The sequence below is a fragment of the Urocampus carinirostris genome, chromosome 7, assembly GCF_059441175.1.
Source record: "Urocampus carinirostris isolate Australia breed hairy pipefish chromosome 7, RoL_Ucar_1.0, whole genome shotgun sequence".
Lineage (NCBI taxonomy): Eukaryota > Metazoa > Chordata > Actinopteri > Syngnathiformes > Syngnathidae > Urocampus > Urocampus carinirostris.
The window spans coordinates 36,992,240-37,010,427 of record NC_142355.1 but is presented as its reverse complement, the minus strand read 5'-3'; the positions used below and the strand labels follow the sequence as shown (position 1 = coordinate 37,010,427).

At 41.4% G+C, this 18,188-nt stretch overlaps 1 protein-coding gene across 1 annotated transcript in view; it reads right to left on the bottom strand.

The window, feature by feature from the left end:
- Window positions 1-398: 398 nt before the first annotated feature.
- The window catches only part of LOC148363222 (calcium-dependent secretion activator 2-like), a 132,089-nt gene continuing 114,299 nt past the window's right edge, over window positions 399-18,188 (bottom strand). The window contains exons 24-28 of the mRNA XM_088340804.1: window positions 17,618-17,701; window positions 17,503-17,535; window positions 12,035-12,142; window positions 3,529-3,633; window positions 399-3,001 (exon numbers count right to left, since the gene is read on the bottom strand). Coding sequence (XP_088196930.1) covers window positions 2,825-3,001; window positions 3,529-3,633; window positions 12,035-12,142; window positions 17,503-17,535; window positions 17,618-17,701 — 507 coding nt within the window. The 3' untranslated portion in view covers window positions 399-2,824. The remainder of the gene's footprint in view (window positions 3,002-3,528; window positions 3,634-12,034; window positions 12,143-17,502; window positions 17,536-17,617; window positions 17,702-18,188) is intronic.

Here is an 18,188-nt window from a genome sequence, read left to right as displayed (position 1 = left end):
ATCAATCCAAAATTCCTGCATAGTTTTATCACAGTTAACTTTTTTCTATTTTGCGCTTTTCCTATACAGTCACGTGATCATATTTTGAACCAATAGAATTCACTTTCTGTGTTATTCTTCACAAATATTATTTTCAATTTGTCCTTTTTGGTGAGTTTTATTTTAAAAAAACAATACAGCAAATGAGGAAAAAAAGAAATATTATTTTAGAGGACATTTTTATTCATGACAATTATTTTGGGATTTCAATATTTTGACGCCATTCGTTGACGCGATTTTTTCCCCATAAATTTCTTATTATTTGAGCAATTTCACCTTTTGACGTCCTTTCTTTTTGTTAAGGATATGTCAGAGTGTGCAGTTTCCTGATGCGTGAGAAGAAAAGCAGGACATTGTGGTTCAGCCTTTAAGAATATTTATTCCTCAACAGCAAGCAAACAACAACATGGCTCCATTCAATACAACATGTCAATCAACAATTAGCAAAACGAAATATGGCGCGTGCGCAATGACGTCGCACCATGGAAAACGTCTCACCGCAATATCAGAGTGCTATCAAATTGACAAATCTTAACACTTTTAATCCTATGAAACAATTTCAATTTCAAGGAAATGTGTTCGAGTGATCACAATATGACCGATCAAATTGAATTTTTTCTTGCGGAGGTTTGTTAGTTTTTTTGCTTTTACTTTGAAAGATTGAGAAGGAAAAAAAGAAAAAAGTTCAAAGTCGTAGATCATTTTTTATTTATATTGGAGTTATCTTTTTCCAACGCAATAATTTGGACATTTGCATTTTGGACTCTATTTGTCGATATCGGATTTTCGCATTTTTAACGTTATTTTTTCCAAATTTGAATCGGCCAAAATTGCAGTAACGTGAGCACAAATTTGACATATAGCATTAAAGTATGCTTCTTTCAATTTTCTTTCGTTTTGAGGGTTGCAAAATAAATTAATTCTGAGGTGTGGATTGCAAAGCCAGATTGTCATATAGAAAAGAAGAAAGAAAAGAAGAAATCCTATGCTAATTAGCTCGGAATCGCCGATATACAATGAAAAAAACAAAACAAAAACAAAATAGTACATAGTAAGTACTACATATGTTTAATAGGTATGATTAAATAGCATTATAAATATACACATCAAGGAAAAAAACAACTTGATTTACCGCTGGTATGACATTATTTGAGCCGGTCCAGTGGAGGAGCTGGTGGATGCAGAAGGGGTGGAAACGACAGTGTCTTAATCATCCATCGGTTACAGCCATGCCACTCGGCAAGGTTTTCCATTTGTGTGCTTTTCTCGTATTTCTTGATAGTGTCACGCTTCTTTCCATGGTTATCATGTTTTCACTGCTCCCTTTAGCTTTACAAAAAATCCGGTATCTTATCGCCGACTCGCAAAGTTTAACGAAGCACATGAGATTCTGAACTGAATGAAGAGGGAAGGAAAAACATTACAAGACAGCTTCCCTCAAAAGGGTCATAAACCAGTCATGTTATTTTATATCAGCCTGGAATACCGAGAAGGCAATCATCATAAATAATGTTTTCATAATTCATTTGCTTAAATGAAGGGTCATAAATCACTCATACTTTGTGAATGAATTGCAGAACAGTTAGAAGTGGCAAAAATGCATAAACTGACAGTCATAAATGATAATTTCACCTCACATTCACATAAATATGACAGGTCATAAATCATTCATGATTCATCAAAGGAAGTTGGGGTCATAAAAACAAAACCTAAAAAAAGGTTTATGACCCTTTTGACGAAAGATGCATTGTAATTTTCTCTATAGGGAGAAAGGCTTTATGGGAGGTCGGCCAATTGTATATTGGCGTTTTCATGATGCCTTGACCAATAGGAGACCAGCATTTCATGTGGAATCAACCAATAGCAGACGGGCATTTTACATTTTTTTGCAGACTTGTATATTCACAACATGGAAAATTAACACACCCACAAAATAAAATTTGACGACAACTCTGTAGACTTTTAATATCAATTTTTTAAAAAATGGCCAAAACACAATCAATGCTACGTTAGCTTAGCATCTGGCCATTCATATTCTTTCCAAGTTCTTAACATTTGGCTAGCAAGCTAGGATTAGCCAAGCTAAAACACCATCAATGCTACATTAGCTTAGTATCTGGCTATTTACATCCCCGCAGAGTTGTAAACATTTGGCTAGCTAGTTTGTCTTAGCCAGGCTGGAACACATAAATGCTAAGTTAGATCATTGTATAGCTATTCATTCCTTGATAAGATGTGAACATCTGGCTAGCTAGCTAGCATTAACGAGGTTAAAACACCATACATGCTACATTAGCTTAGCACTTGGCCATTTATTTCCTCGCAAAGTTGTAAGCGTTTGGCCAGAAAGCTAATATGAGTCAGGCTAAAACACAATCACTGCTACATTATCTTAGCGTATGGCCAATTTTTCTTCGATAGGCAGTGAACATCTGGCTAACTAAACCCATCAATGCTACGTTGGCTTATTGTCAGGGCAAATAACGCCAAATTGTGAACATCTAGTTATGTATCAAGCATTAGCCAGGCTAATACAACATCAATGCTACATTAGCTAAGTGTCCAGCCGTTTATTTCCGACTAGTTGTAAACAACGGGCTATGTAGCGACCATTTGCCAGGCTAAAACACTATTGATGCAATCTTAGCCGAGCGTCAGAGCGTTTATTTCCTTGGCAAGTTAGCACGCTAGCATTACCTAGGCTAGAATACCATCATTGCTACGTTAGCTTAGCATCCGTCCATTTATATCTTCGCCAAATTGGCACATAGTGCGACAAGCCGGTTCAGTCTTCGTCCTGGTCGCTGTCGCGCATGCTAACGCCGTCCAGGCCGCTACCGCCGCCCGCCCTGACGGCTAGCGTAGCCTCCTCCACCGCTAGACGCTTGGAAACAGTCTCGTAGTTATTGTTTTTCAGTGTCACGTCCGGGACGCCTTGAAGACGGAAATCACGGTAGTTTTTCTGTCGAAAAAGAGTAGGAGTTAGCGTAGCCAGCTAGCATGTTTGTTTCTGGCTATGTTGCCGCTTGGCCCTTTTTGCGCTAGCCCTTATGTCGGCACTGAATAACAAAACATAAGGTACACTAGCTCGCATGAGTAAAAGGTCATCAAAAAAAGTCTGCAATTTAGCATAGCTAGCTTGCTTTATTGCTTCTGGCTAGGTTGCTGATTGGCCTTTTTCGCGCTAGCTTTTTTGCCAGCACTGAAAAACAAAACATAAGGTACGCTAGCTCGCATGAGTAAAAGGTCATTTAAAAAAAAGTCTGCAAGTTAGCATAGCTAGCTAGCTTTATTGTTTTTGGCTAGGTTTCCGATTGGCCCTTTTCTTTGCACTAGCTGTTCTGCCAATGTCAGAAAAAAAGAGGAAGAGTCACGTGACGAAAATCAACTCGAGTCGGCAAGTTAACATGGGCGGCTAGCCCTATTGCTTTTAGCTAGGTTGCCTCTCTACCCTTTTAGCCAATGGTATCTCGTATAAGTATCTGGTACCTTGACAATCTTGATGAGGGTCTTGAGCTGGTAGAGATGCAGCTGAAGGTCCAGTCGGTCCGCTAACCACACGCAAAGCGCCTTCATGGACGCCTCGTACCATTGCTGGGGACAAAAACACAGATGACACGTCCACATGCTGGACAAAATGATAAGAAAAATGCTGAGCAAATCAAGACATTTCAAAAAAGTGAGGCGAGCCGCTGGAAGCCGGCTTCCACTCAGGCCGGAGTTTGTGCTAGTTGCAACTTCTTATTTTCAAAGATGGCGGCCAAGCTTCTACCAACAAGACTTTTTGTCCCTTTGCTGACAAATTTTCGCTAGCTGCTAGCCACAATTGTTTACATGCTAACACAACAGAGGTAACTACCCACAGCAGGGGTGTCAAACATGCAGCCCGTGGGCTGCATCAGGCCTGCCAAGGGTTTTAATCCGGCCCACGAGACACAGCTGAGAGAAGTGCATTTTTTCTGTCTCCCTTTTTTTTCTCCCATTCTTTCTGTAAATTTGTCAGAAGGAAGACCGTATGGGTCTGTAGCGAGTCCTGCTAATGCTATCAGAGTTTCTCTAAATAGCGCTCTTTGTGCTTTCCGACTCGGTCAGCCACCTCATCTGACAGCTGCACAAAATGTGTTTGACATTGCCGATGGTGTTGAATAGTATTAAGCAGTACCTCTATTTACAAATGTCTCTACCTGAAAAAGTTTCAGGTTCCAAATTACCTGAACGGGAAAAAATTGTTAGTTACAAAGGCGTTTCAGGAAGCAAAGTAAAAAAATATAGCACAGAACGCGCTGCCATTTGCCGATCCCAGAATTCTACCTGGCAACCGGTGCGTGAATGCTCTTCGTGTCCCCTTCCCGCTCTGTAAATAGGTCACTTGTCTGGTACTGCTATCATTCAGAGTGGACCCCAAAATTCCACGAAGCCTCGGAATGTGTGAAAAGGAATCGCCCTGGAAAGGTGTTGACTGGTCGGGCTATCGCTCATTATGATGACGTCTGCCTTTCCAATTTCTAACGGATTGTCAAAACCCGGCAGAAGCAGACGTCGTCGGATCAGTTTCAAGTAACGCGAAGCAAAAAAAACAGTAGAGAAAGAAGCCGGTCAAAAGGTAAATTAACATTTGTGCCTCTTGTTTTATGTTTATTATGTGCTAATTGCTTCTTAACATGTATTTGTTTCATGTTCTGATGCTCTTTTATGATATACTTCTTGCTTGGAACAAATTAGTGCATTTACATTCAGAAGCCGCCTCTACTTACAAATGTTACAAAGTTACTCACAGAACAAATTCAATTTGTAAGTAGGGGTACCCCTGTAGTTGTTTTTCTTGTCTTCAGTTTCGTTTACTACGGTTTACAACCGTCCGTCATGGGGTCGTCACGTGGTGAGGTCTTGCGTGAGCCGAGGGTGAAATAACCGGCGAGCCACATATTATTACCGGGCCCCCGGACTTTGGACGATTCTTTTTGGAGTAGCGCGGGTTCTGAATACTCGATCCCGTCGGCGTCATTTTCGATCCCCCGCGATACGTCGATTTCACTCTACGATCACGTTGTATCCCGGGGTATACCGCGCCCGCACCAACCTCTTTCGGCTCTCCTCACAAAAGGCCCGACTCAAAAGCGCTCCGACCTTGGTCCGGGCGTCCGAATCGCCGCTGAGGTTTCGCAGGAATCAAACAAGACGGCGTTCATCCGCGCCTGCACTCGAGGCGGGTGCGACGGCGCGCTCTATTCAGCATAAAGCGGATTGCCGTGACCCCGAATATTGCGGGGCGCTTGAAGAGGCCGCCGTCGCTCGCCCCCGGCCTCCTAATTAATTTCCCGGCCGAACGCTCGGCGCCTTATTTAACGGGCGCCACAAAAGACGACGGGTCGCTCTACTTGATTCGCCGCTTTGTCGAGGCTCACCCCCGACCGCCGCTCCGACTTTAATTATTCGGGAAAAAACTCATCCGGCTTCGGCGTGACTTCCCGGTCGGGCAAACGCGCAATTAACACGTCGACCTTTCGCTTTTCTTTGTCGAGGCGACGGCATTGAAAACCACGTTTTGTTTCTGTGCCGTCAAAGGCACCATCAAAGGCGCCGGCGCCGAGTCCATTAAAAACTTTTGCTTCACAAATACGACGAGTAAAATTTGAGTAACACATTTTGGGACAAAGATTCGGGCTTAATGTGGAGCCACATGACTAAAAATGAATACTATGTGGACATCCGTGGCATCAAAGGCGCCCACACCGAGTCGTTGACTCACAATTTCAGATTCAAAACTCCTGCTAAAAGAAACGATGAGTAAAATTTGAGAAACAGAACTTTAGACAAAGATTCGGGCTCAATGTGAAGACACACAACTAAAAATGAATACTATATGGACACCCGTGGCATCAAAGGCACTTTCAAAGGCGCTGGGGTTGAGTCCTTGAATCACAATTTTGGACTAAAAGCTTATGCTCAACAAAAAAAAATCATGTACATTTTGAGGAACACAACTTGGGACAAAGATTTGGGTTCAGTGTGGTTCCACACAACTAAGAATGAATACTATAGGGACACCCGTGGCATCAAAGGCGCCAGCCCCAAAACTCTTGCTTGACAAAAAAAAAAAAGACAAAATATTAAACACAACTTGGGACAAGTGTTGGCCTAATGTTGATCCAAATGACCAAGAATTAATACTAGACACTCAGGGCGCATCAAAGGCGCCGGCTTTGATTCTTTGACATAAGAATTCAGATTTAAATATTTTTGATCAACAAAGACAACAAGAAATAGTGGGGGGACACTACCTGGGACCATGTGACCATTAATTAATAGTGGATGGATACTTGTGGTATCAAAGGCGTCATCAAAGAAGCAGGCATCAATACCTTGACTCACAACCTTGGATTCAAAATGTTTGCTTGACAAAGAAATGGAGGAACACGACCTTGAACACAAATTTGGGCTTAAAGTAAATAAAGACCAAGAAATAATACTGGACAGACATTCAGGGCATCAAAGGCGTCAGAATAAAATCTTATTTTATCAACAAAAATATAATGGGGGGACACTACCTGGAATCATACAACCAAAAATTAATACTAAACCAACACTCATGGCATCAAAGGCGTACGTGTTGAAATTGTTTTGTTTAAAAAAACAAAACAAAAACGTTTGTCTTTTTTCCCAACATTTGCTAACATTTGTCTCTGATACCGTGAGTAGAAAAAGTCGAATAACATTTTGTATGTTACTGCTAGTCTAGTGTTTAGGATTTGTCTCCCTCACCGTCGTGACCCGGGTTCGATTCTCGTTGCATCCAATGCTTTTCAATTGTGGTTTGCGATATGTCTCGAAGGGGTATTTTTTTTAACCACTGTGAGGCGCTATATATTACACACGGTCCCTTTATAGAAAATACGAAAACATTTTACGTCCGCACACAAGAATGTGAAAGCAGATTTATTATCTCAAACCTTGACCCCAACATGTCGAAATGCTTTTTTTTTTTTTTTAAATAAAATTCTCTCTTTTTGAGAACACTCTCTAACATTAGTCTCTGGTACTGTGAGTAAAAACTTGTGATCACGAGATAAAACCGAATACCCTTTTCCCGTTCCATTCCTGTAGCATCCAGTGTTTTGCAACACAAAATACTCCAGCTATTATTTCTCCGTACATGACTTTTGGATGTATTTGCTCAGATCCCGTCGTTACGATCGTACTATCTCAAATCTTAGCGCCAACATGTCTTGAAATGTTGTTGTTTTTTTAATAAAATTCTCCCTTTTTTGAGAACACTCTCTAACATTAGTCTCTGGTACTGTGAGTAAAAATGTGTGATCATGAGATAAAACCGAATACCCTTTTGTATGTCACTGCTCGTCTAGTGGTTAGGATTTGGCTTTCACTGCCGTGACCCAGATTCGATTCTTGTTGCACTCAATGTTTTGATACTGTCCCTTTAAAGAAAATCGTATGTTTTTTTTCCATGTTTCGACATGTGTCAACGTGTTGAAATTTTTTTGTTTTGAATCAAAAGACAGTTTTTTTCCAGAACATCCTAATTTTTTGACTTAAAGGATCAAATGATGAGAGTTGTTTTATAGAATAATACCCTTTCTTAAAAAACGACTACATTTTGCAGGATGTTTTCAAATTTTTTGGGGGGAGGACTTAATTCGAACCAGAATACGCAATTTTTTCCAATTTAGGCGTTTTTTTAACAAAATAAAATATATAAAATCTGATACCCTTTTGTGTGTGACTGCTACTCTAGTGGTCAGACATTCGGCTCCCTCTCCGCCGGGATCCGGGTTCCATTACCCTCGCATCCAATGTTTCGCAACTGTCCCTTTGAACAAAATACACCAATTTACGCCTATTAATTCTCCGTACGTGACTTTGGATGTATTTGCTCAGATCCCGTCGTTACGATGGTACTATTTTTTTTTTTCACGTCTCGACGCCAACATGTGCCAACGTGTTGAAATTGTGTCATGACACTGAAGGGGGGGAGGGTTTTTTGGCTCTCCCCCCTTTATTACTGCCAGTCAAACCCCACCCCCCCATTTAGCCTTCTAATCAGCAGCTAGCTGCCCACTCGCCCCCCCCCACCGAGAACCATCTGCTTTCGCCGTAGTTCTCTAATATGCTCAATTAAGGAGCTCCTCCATTCCCCGTTAGCGCGCCGCTAACGAGGCGTGTGCGCCACCACACGCGTGTCGTCTTCGAGACGTGAAGGACTCGACAGGCGAGACACGCGAAGAACGTCTTGGTCGGATGACACCGGCTACGCACTCGCAAACGTCGGATCCTCTCAGGCGATTCCTTTGCGATCGAATCAGACGCCTCCAGTGCCTCAACATGAACAGGACGAGGGGGATCAAACGGAGGGTAAACAACCCATCAAATGGGGGGAATGGTCCTTATTTCTAAACACACTCAGGAGCTTCTTTGCGATTCAATTTGACACCTTCAGTGTCTCATCATGAGTGGGACGGGGAATCAAACGGAGGATAAACAATCAAACAAAAGGGGGGACATGTCATTGAAAGGGGACATTTTGATCAATGGGGGAATTGTGCAATCGAATTGGACGCCTCCAGTGCCTCAACATGAACAGGACGAGAGGGATCAAACGGAGGGTGAACAACCAATCAAACGGGGGAATTGTCATAAATAGGGGGGCATGGTCCTTATTTCTAAACACACTCAGGTGCTTCTTTGCGATTCAATTTGACACCTCCAGTGCCTCATCATGAGTTGGAGGGGAATCAAACGGAGGATAAACAACCAATCAAAAGGAGGAAATTTGTGCTTCAAAGGAGACAAGTGTGCCAATTTGTAATCATACTGAAATGCCTTTTTGTAATTGAGTTAGAGAAATGCTGAGTCTCATCATGAGGAGGAAAGAAAATGAAGCCACACGACCAAACAAAAGGTGGAACATGTGATTGATAGGGGACCTTTTGATCACTGGAGGGAATTGTGCTAATTTTTAATCGTGCTTTATTTGAAAATGAGTTTGAGGCCTGCATATTCTTATCATGAGGAGGACAAGAAAAGGAAGCTAAACAACCAAATAAAAGGAGGAAAATGTGATTAAAAGTGGAAATTTTTATCAATGGGGGGTTGTCTTTATTTTTAATCGCACTCAAGGAAGCTACACAACCAAATAAAAGGGAGGAAATTGTGACCAAAAGGAGAGAACTGTGATCAATCGAGGGAATTTGTGCCCATTTTTATTAACTCAGGCGCATAATTGGAAAAAAAATTCCACTTCCAGTGTCTCATGATAAAGAAAAAAAGGAATCAAACAGATACACATCAGGTCAAAAGGAGGAATTGTGCTATATAAGATATTTTACCTATTTCCTTTGAGGGAGATGACAATAAAATAGAACCTGGAAAAAATGTACAGCGGATGGCTCCAGTGTCTCAATAAGAGGACATTGTGGAAACATATGGCAAATAAACAACCAATCCATCAAAATGGGGGAATTGTGAGAAAAGAATGGGGATTTCTGCAACTTTTGAATTGCACGCAGGCGATTCTTAGGAATCAAATTTGAGGCCGGAGGCTTATCGTGAGAAGAACGGGGGAATCGGACAGAGGGTAAACAACCAATCAAAATGGGGGAATTGTGATCAATATGGGGCATGGTGCTCATTTTCAAACACACTCAGGTGCTTCCTTGCGTTTCAATTTGACACCTCCAGTGCCTTATCATGCGGAGGACAGGGAATCAAGCTGTGGATAAACAACCATTTAAAAGGGGGAGAAATGTGACCTCTGGAGGAGAACACGGGAATGAGATAGATAGATAGATAGATAGATAGATAGATAGATAGATAGATAGATAGATACTTTATTCATCCCCGAAGGGAAATTCACAACCAATAAAAGGTGCTCAAAAAGCGGAAAACTTTGGTCATTAGAGGGGAATTGTGCTCATTCTTATCACACTCAGTTTTTTTCTTTTGGATTACATTTGACGCCTCCAGTGTCTCATCTTGAGAAGAACGGGGGAATGTAAGTTAAAGAACAAATTAGGAGGGGGGAATTATGCTCTAAAGGGGGCAAATTGTCAGCAAATGAGGGGAATAGTGCTCGCTTTTAATCTCACACACAGGCGCCTTTCCAAATAAGACTTTACACCTCCAGTGTCTCATCTTGAGAATGAGGGATTGGTATATAATGAACCAAACTAAAGAGGGGATTATGCTCCAAAGGGGGCATTTGTGATCGATAGAAGGGAATTGTGCTTATTTTTAATCACACTTAGGTTTTTCTTTGGGATTACATTTAACACCTCCGGTGTCTCATCTTAAGGAGAACGGGGAATAGAAGCTAAACAACAAAACAAAAGGGTGGAGTTGTGATCAAAAGGGGGAAATTGAAACCACACGAGGGGAAATGTGCTTATTTTGTATTCACGCTCAGGGGCTTTTTGTAATAAGTTTCAAGACCTCCTGTGCCTCACCACGAGAAAAACGAGGAATGAAAAAGAAGGTACAGAAAATCTGTACTAAATGCTCATTTCCCCCCATCAATTTATTTCTGTAATATAAAAAGATTTCCACTTGAGAAATGAAGTCCGGAGGAGGCGGTTTTGAGTGTCGGCCCGGCTCAAATGAATCTCGCTCGCCCTCCGTCACGATCGAGGAGAGAGGGGTCCTGCTGGCCCCCTGCCTAGCAAGCGTGTTTGCACGTCGAAGGGCCCCATTAAGGCCCGTTAAGGCCCCCCCCCGCTACCCCCGGTAATCGGGCGCTATCGACCGGCCGGCCGTGTTTGCCTAGCTCGGTTAAATATTTGCTGCCGCCGACCGGCGGCCGTTTCCTTGCACACTTTACGCACGTAAACACGCCAATGGCAGTTTTATTTTCCCTCGATTGACCCCTGCAGGGAAATTTTCGGCGGTCAAAGTTTTGATATTAGACACTCGGGCGTGGGGTCCATTTCCCTTTTCAATCCGAATTTGTTTTTCCGTTTGTATAAAAAAGTTTGTTTTTAGAGGCAAGTTTTTTGAAATTGTGATTTTGTTTAGTAAAAAACCACAACAACATACACTTTGATTGAATACCAGTCAAAGGGTTTTCCCCTTTTTTGCCCTAAATGTGTTACTAAAGGACAGCACGGCGGAACAGTGATTAGCGCGTGTGCGGCACAGTTCTGAGGTCATGAGATCGAACCTCCTGTGTGGAGTTTGCATGTTCTCCCCGTGCTTGCGTTGGTTTGCTCCGGGCACTCTGGTTTCCTCTCACTTTCCAAAAACATGCATGTCAGGTTAATTGGCCAGTTGTCTGTCCCTGTGTGCCCTGCGATTGTCTGGCAACCACCGCGATCCTACTGAGGATAAGAACTACGGATTATGGATGGATGGATGTATTTTGGGATATTATAATTTTATTTGCTAAGAAAAATAGTAATTTGAATAAAAAGCAATCCAAACAATAAAAACAAGTAAAAACGAGAATGAACAATAAAGATTTAAAATAAAGACTTAAAAACTAAAATAGAAAGCAATTTTCATTTAATAATAATAATAATAATAAAAACAAAGTATTCTAAAATAAAGTAGAAAAAATAAAGTAAAAAAATAACAAAAAAAGTTTTTGTGTTATTAAAAAAAATCAAACAGCTAAATAAAATAAAAACATCTAAAAATTAAAACACAAACACCAATAATAATGTTAAGAGAATAACAAAAACAGACAAAAAAATAGACCAATTCAAAAAGGAAATATTCTATTTCACTTAATAAAATAAGAACAAATTAGTATTAATAAACTCAAAAGTATTTAAACAATCAAATAAAAACAATAAAAACAAAAGACAAGAGGATATATTTTTTTACCGTACAAAATCAATAAATAATAAAAGTAATAATAATATGGTAAAGAAAAAAGGAAAATATATTGAAATAATTGAAATAATAATCACAATGTTCCTTTAAAAAAAACAAAATATAATCTTTGAAAGTGGCAAAACCATCTGAAGAGGGAGCGACGGTTCACCTGAAAGATTTTCTCGATGTGGAGCTCGTCAGTGAGGCGCTCTCGTAGAATGTCCTGGTTCTGACGCACGAAGGCCACGTACGAGTCGGCCAGGTCGGCACTCGATTTCTGAAAGGGAGCGAAGATGAAGACCCAAATGCAGGGAAAAACAAGCAACATCCTTTTCCTTTCATCCCTTCCATCAAAACAAAATGAATGACTTCCCGATTGAGACTAAAAAGTTACATAAAAATATATATTCTAAAAAATAATTTTATGTGAACGTGTGTAATAATTCACCACTAGAGGTCGCAATAGCTTGGAATAGAGCATCTGTGTGAACATCAGAAGAAGACACACTATCAAAGAGACTGTACGACACCAAAATCCAGAACTTCCATAAATTCTGAATTTCAGCCAGGACAAAAAAACCAGAGTGGGCTAGTTTAAAGTTTCCAACCTTGGAAAATGTTTAAAATGATCCCAGCACCAGTATCATTCACTTCACTTTGCAATTCGTATTTTAGACTGCATTTAAAACAGGCCTTTTCTTACCTTCACCTCTTTCATGCTACACGAACAAAAAAATTGCAGTGACGAGCATCAAGTCACTCTCCGACTTCCTCCCTTATGTGTTGTGTGCCCAGGAACTATATTGAGTGGCCCCTCTTTACAGCATTTCCCCTTTTATACAACATCATCTACAACTTGTTTTGTGTGGGCAAAAACTCCTGTCAGTGCCAATAAAGAGTGGACAATTTCCTGCGGCACCCTAGGCAAGGTATCACGGCACACTAGCGTGCCCCAGCTCACTGGTTGAAAAACACTGGTCTAACTTACACTGCTAGCGGGAGAAGCTCCCAAAAAGGCTCATGAAAAATTGTAAAAACAAGCTTTATTTACACGGGGCAGCCAACAATAGATAACAAATGGCTTACGGGAGTGGCTAGAGAAAGAAACAGTGGAAAAAAGTGGACGACGCATTGGCGACGTTTGCTTATATGAGAAGCCGTGGAAGGAAAAGCAGGAGCAGTTCACAATACCGGCAACCTGCAGCCAGGTAGTTGATATGAGTGGTTAGAGAAGGAAACAGTGGAGAAAAAAGGGAGAGATGCCTGACTAACTTGACTCGGCGATCATCACATTTGGATCTTAGTGGTGTGCGGTAAGTGAACATTGTGTGATAGAAGCACAACCTGTTTTTGAATCAAATCAACGATTTGCAGATTAGCAAGCTAGCTGCCGAAATGAAAAAAAAAGAGACACGTTAACAATGTTTCCTTATCGCATATTCGGGCATTTAAGTCCGGTAGAAGTCGTTTTTTTCGACATCTGCTGCCGTCAGTTGTCGGGCAAACGTGCGATTAAGCATCTGATGCAAGTCGGTCCTCTATTTTGTTCTCAGGTTCCTGCTGAGACTTCCTAGTAAATTATAATGTAAAACGAATCCGGGACGCCTGCTCTTTTGTTGGCCGGAGACCCGAGGCGTCTCGTTTTACCTGTCAAGGGGGCGTGGCCACGCCCACAACGGCCACAGGTGCCGAGCAGCAGCCTTTCGAAAAGACTTTCCCACAGACTTGAAAAAACAGTTTTTTTTCCGCTTCTCGTTGAGATACTTCTCGAGTAGACCTCCGGGATACAGCGTCACTATGATATTATCAAGTTACGATGTGTAAAACGATTCTCTTCGGCCCCTCGTTAAGGCATTTCCCCCACTGTACCACATCGACAATTTCTAATGTCACCGGATGTGGGCAAGACCCAAGTGCAGGACACACGGAGATGTAAAAAAGGGATGTAATCAAACTCCAACAGGGGGCGTTTATCTAATAAACACAAAAGTAATTAACCAATGATAAGGGAGAATGGAGTTGTTTGGGAGAGAACCTTGATACGGTGGACTTGGGGTTGCAAAGGTCTTAAAAAATATCTGGGAGTACCTTTAAGAAAATGGCTGGTGAGGAAGGTCTTGGGACGAGGAGGTAACTGAAGAAGAAAGTCTTGGGAAGACAAGTGTGTCTTGGTGAGTGAAAGTTTAGAGCAGGAATCAAGGACGAATCAGTAAAGTAGAATTTGTAGGCTGAAGTATCAATAGTAGGTGGAGACTGGAAGATGAGGAAATGCTGCCATCTCTTGGAGAAAGAAAGGGACTGCAGGCACTGAACCATGACATAGATTGCCTTTTGGAATTTACATTTTGCTAGGTCACAGGCAATTATGTGATACATTAGACCCCCCACAGGATACAGGGAACCTACCTTGCAACATTTTCATTTTACAATGTGAAATGAGATATTGTTTGGCCCCTCTTTACAGCATTTCCCCTTTTATACAACATCAACTACAATTTGTTTTGTGTGGGCAAAAACTCCTGTCTGTGCCAAAAAAAGAGTTACGTCTCTAAGATACCTATCTGCTATCGGTCAACATTATATAAGATGCTGATCTGCTATTGGTTTGCGTTGCAGCCACGTGAAAATACTCGTGTTCTCCTGACTAAACTCCCTCCCACAATGCCTTTCTCTCCTGTTTGATTCCGGATCTTGTGTATCAAATCTGTTTAGCTATGGGTGAAGCAAAAACTTGATAACCATGGAAACCAAGCCCGTGATTATTAAGAAAAAACAAGAAAGCACAGGCATTTTTACACAAGGAATACCAGGGTAACCAATTGCTGATTGGGACTTTTGAGAAGAAGAAGACAGTTAAAGGATGACTCCTCTTTCCCCCTTTGCCTCCACCTACTACTCCATTGTAGCAGCTCAAACAACATCACATCAAAGGAAAATAACATTTCCTTTACCAATATCATTTAATCCTGTACACACATCTCACACATGAGTAATACTCTTTTGACACTGTTCTGTAATTTCAATGTTTTATCTGGGCCACTAGTGTATCGAAACGATAATGAAATCCCGCAAGATGAAGGTAAAGGCAATGAAAAATAGGGTGAAGAACAAGTATAGAAAAACAGGTTAAGAACAACACAAAGAAGGCATAGAAGGTGAGGAGGGGCAAAGAATAACAAGGTGCGGACAGACAAAGTGAATAAAGAGATGAAAAAGAAGACATATAATATGAAGAAGGTAAAGAACAAAGTAAAGAATAAGAAAAAGAAACCATAGGAGGTGACAGGCAAGGCAAAGAACAACAAGGTATAAAAAAACAGGTTAAGAATAACACAAAGAAGGCATAGAAGGTGAGGAGGGCAAAGAACATTTACATTACAATTGATATTTCTTACATTGCAAAAAATAAAATAATTCAATCAAGAACAAGGTGCAGAAAGACAAAGTGAATAAGGTGATGAAAAAGAAGGAATGCAAGATGAAGAAGAAGGTGAAGAACAAAGTAAAGAATAGGAAAAAGAAACTATAGGAGATGACAGTGAAGGCAAAGAACAACAAGGTATAGAAAAACAGGTGAAGAATAACACAAAGAAGGCATAGAAGGTGAGGAGGATTGTGTTCACTCCCATCAACATCATTGAAAAATGAGAAATGACGGATCATGGAAAGTTTTACCTCCAGTTACCTTTAACCCCTGTCTCGTCCGTCTCATCCGTCAAACTTTGTCAGATAACCCTGCCCCCCTCTTTCCTCCGGTCATGTGACCCCACTTTAACCTCTTTTTACCGCCGGTCGGTCCGAATTACAAACGCGCGGACGGTCGCCGGTGGCGACGTGTCACTTCCTCTCCGCGTTCTCGCGCTCGGGTGCGCTCGTTTCGGCGATCGGGGGAAAAAAACAACAAACGGTCTCCGAACGATTTGCGTGCGTCTGCTGCCGGCTTCCTCGTTTAGGAGGCGACGTGATATTCCGATGATGAGGAGCGACCCCCTCCCCAATGCCCCCCTCCTTCATCCGACCCCCCCCTGGGGGCCACGCCGACCGCGAAAGATGTCAAAGCGATTACGAGACGCATTAGACGTGTAATCTCCCCTGACAACACCCGACTGACTCAATGAGGATACGGCCCGCGAGCGTGCACCTTTGTGTATGTTAGCATGCTAGCGTGCACACACAAAAGCATCAGGTCTTTACCATTCCTGTAAAACTCGCCTAGAATCCCAATCCCAATCCCAATACGTAGCCAAAATCAGTTAAACTGTTTGGAGAATATGGACGCTTTTGGGCTCTTTAGAATGGTAAAACTCAAGTGTGGTCTTGCCTTGTCAAATTTAAACACAATCTAGAAAAATAAATAATGTGTTTCACACCTTTATCTAATGGTAGCTTTAGGCTTTCCCAAAGTGGCCATTTGGAGACGACAGGTGCACAGCTTTAAAACCTCTTCAACCGTGTATTTGACGTTGGCCAAATTTTGGAAATTGTGCAAGAGTTGTAAATGTTTGACTTCTGTACACGCATCTGTAAAGTAGGCTTAAACGTATTTGCTCAAGGTGTGTATTTCTAATCAGTTGATGTTCCTTTTGGCCGTCTCTTAGTCTTCCCGTCTTTGTTTAAAGGTGTTGATACTTTTTCTTTGGGGGTTGTCTTTTGTCTCAACATACCAGTACTTTTCCATGTCTAAAACACGGAGGCAGACGGGGGTGAGCGAGAGTGAGTGAGTGAGTGTGGACGAGCGAGTTGCTTGTCCTCTCTGGTACTCTCCCCGCTGCAGCTGGTTAAAAAACTTAACAAGTCTTTTGCCTGATGTATTTTCTACCGTTAGCCAATTTATAGCTTTCCTACACGTCAGTGGTCTGCCTTTTGGACCCCACAGCATCTCCATTCAAGGTCGACCGGTTATAAGCACCGTTATTTGGAAATTTGATTTTTTTGACAATTATTTATTAAGTCACGGATGCGTTACTCCTACAAACCCTTTTCTTTCTACTTCTCTCTCCTCCCGCTACCCACCCTGCATCTGATATTCGGTTTACGGATCAATTAACCACTCTGAGTCGTAGGGGCACCGCTTCCTGTGGCGTTCCCCGGGCAAGTACAACCTGGCGGTAGCCATCACTCTCCAAGCTATTTTTGGGGTAGGAGTTTGCTGCCCTCCGTATTAACTCTATTTATACTCGGAGTTTGTCAATCAGGCGTGTGTGTTTGTGATTGAAAGCAGAAAAAGTACGCTAAAGTGGAAGTAATTAGCTCTTATCAATCATAACACTCGTTTGTCAATCGGGCTCTAAAACAGGAGTGCCCACACTTTTCAATTGGCCAGCTTTGTTTAAATGTCGATGCACTTTTTGTTTTAAGTTCATTTATACCATGATGGTTGTATTCACATTTTTATTTATCGATTGTAAAAACAAAAACTAATCGTGTGCATCTTTCATCCCGAGCTAAAATTCCCAAAATGTGGAAGTAGGCCTGGGAAGGTATCTTCCACGATTCCATAGTTCATTCCAAGCTACAACAACCTCTAATGGCGAATCTTTACACACTGCCACTTTAAATGAATTTGGGGAAGGCCTAACTGACGCAATCGTATTCAAGCACTCGCACGCGTAGACGACGAATTTGTGACAAACTTACGGGAACTTCCACGTACTTGCCGGCCGCTTTCACCTTCACCAGAAGAAAAAAAAACAAGGAAATGAATTGTGATTGACAGGCCAGAAGACCAATCAAAGAGGGCGTGTGTACTGACCGTGAAGGACAAGATGGACGACAATAGAGTGCCTTCGTCGTACCTGGACAGTTTGGACAGGACCGAATCCAGCACTGCGCCTAACTACAACGACACATATACGAAAGAATGTCATAAAAAAAAAGTATAAAAAAAATAAGAAAATCGTATCTATCAAATAAAATACATATCAGAACAACAACGGTGGAAAAGATATACAGTGTATCCGGAAAGTATTCACAGCGCTTCACTTTTTCCACATTTTGTTATGTTACAGCCTCATTCCAAATTGTATTAATTTAATCTCTTATCTCAAAATTTTACACAAAATACCCCATTATGACAATGTGAAAAAGTTTTTTTTCCCACTTTTTTTGAATTTATTAAAAATAGAAAACTAAGAAATCACATTTACATAAGTATTCACAGCCTTTGCTTAATACTTTGTTGATCCACCTTTGGCAGCAAATACAGCCTCAAGTCTTTTTGAATATGATCCCACAAGTTTAATACCTATCTTTAGTTTTGCCCATTCTTCTTTGTAATAAGTCTCAAGCTCAATCAGGTTGGATGGGAGACGTTTGTGCACAGC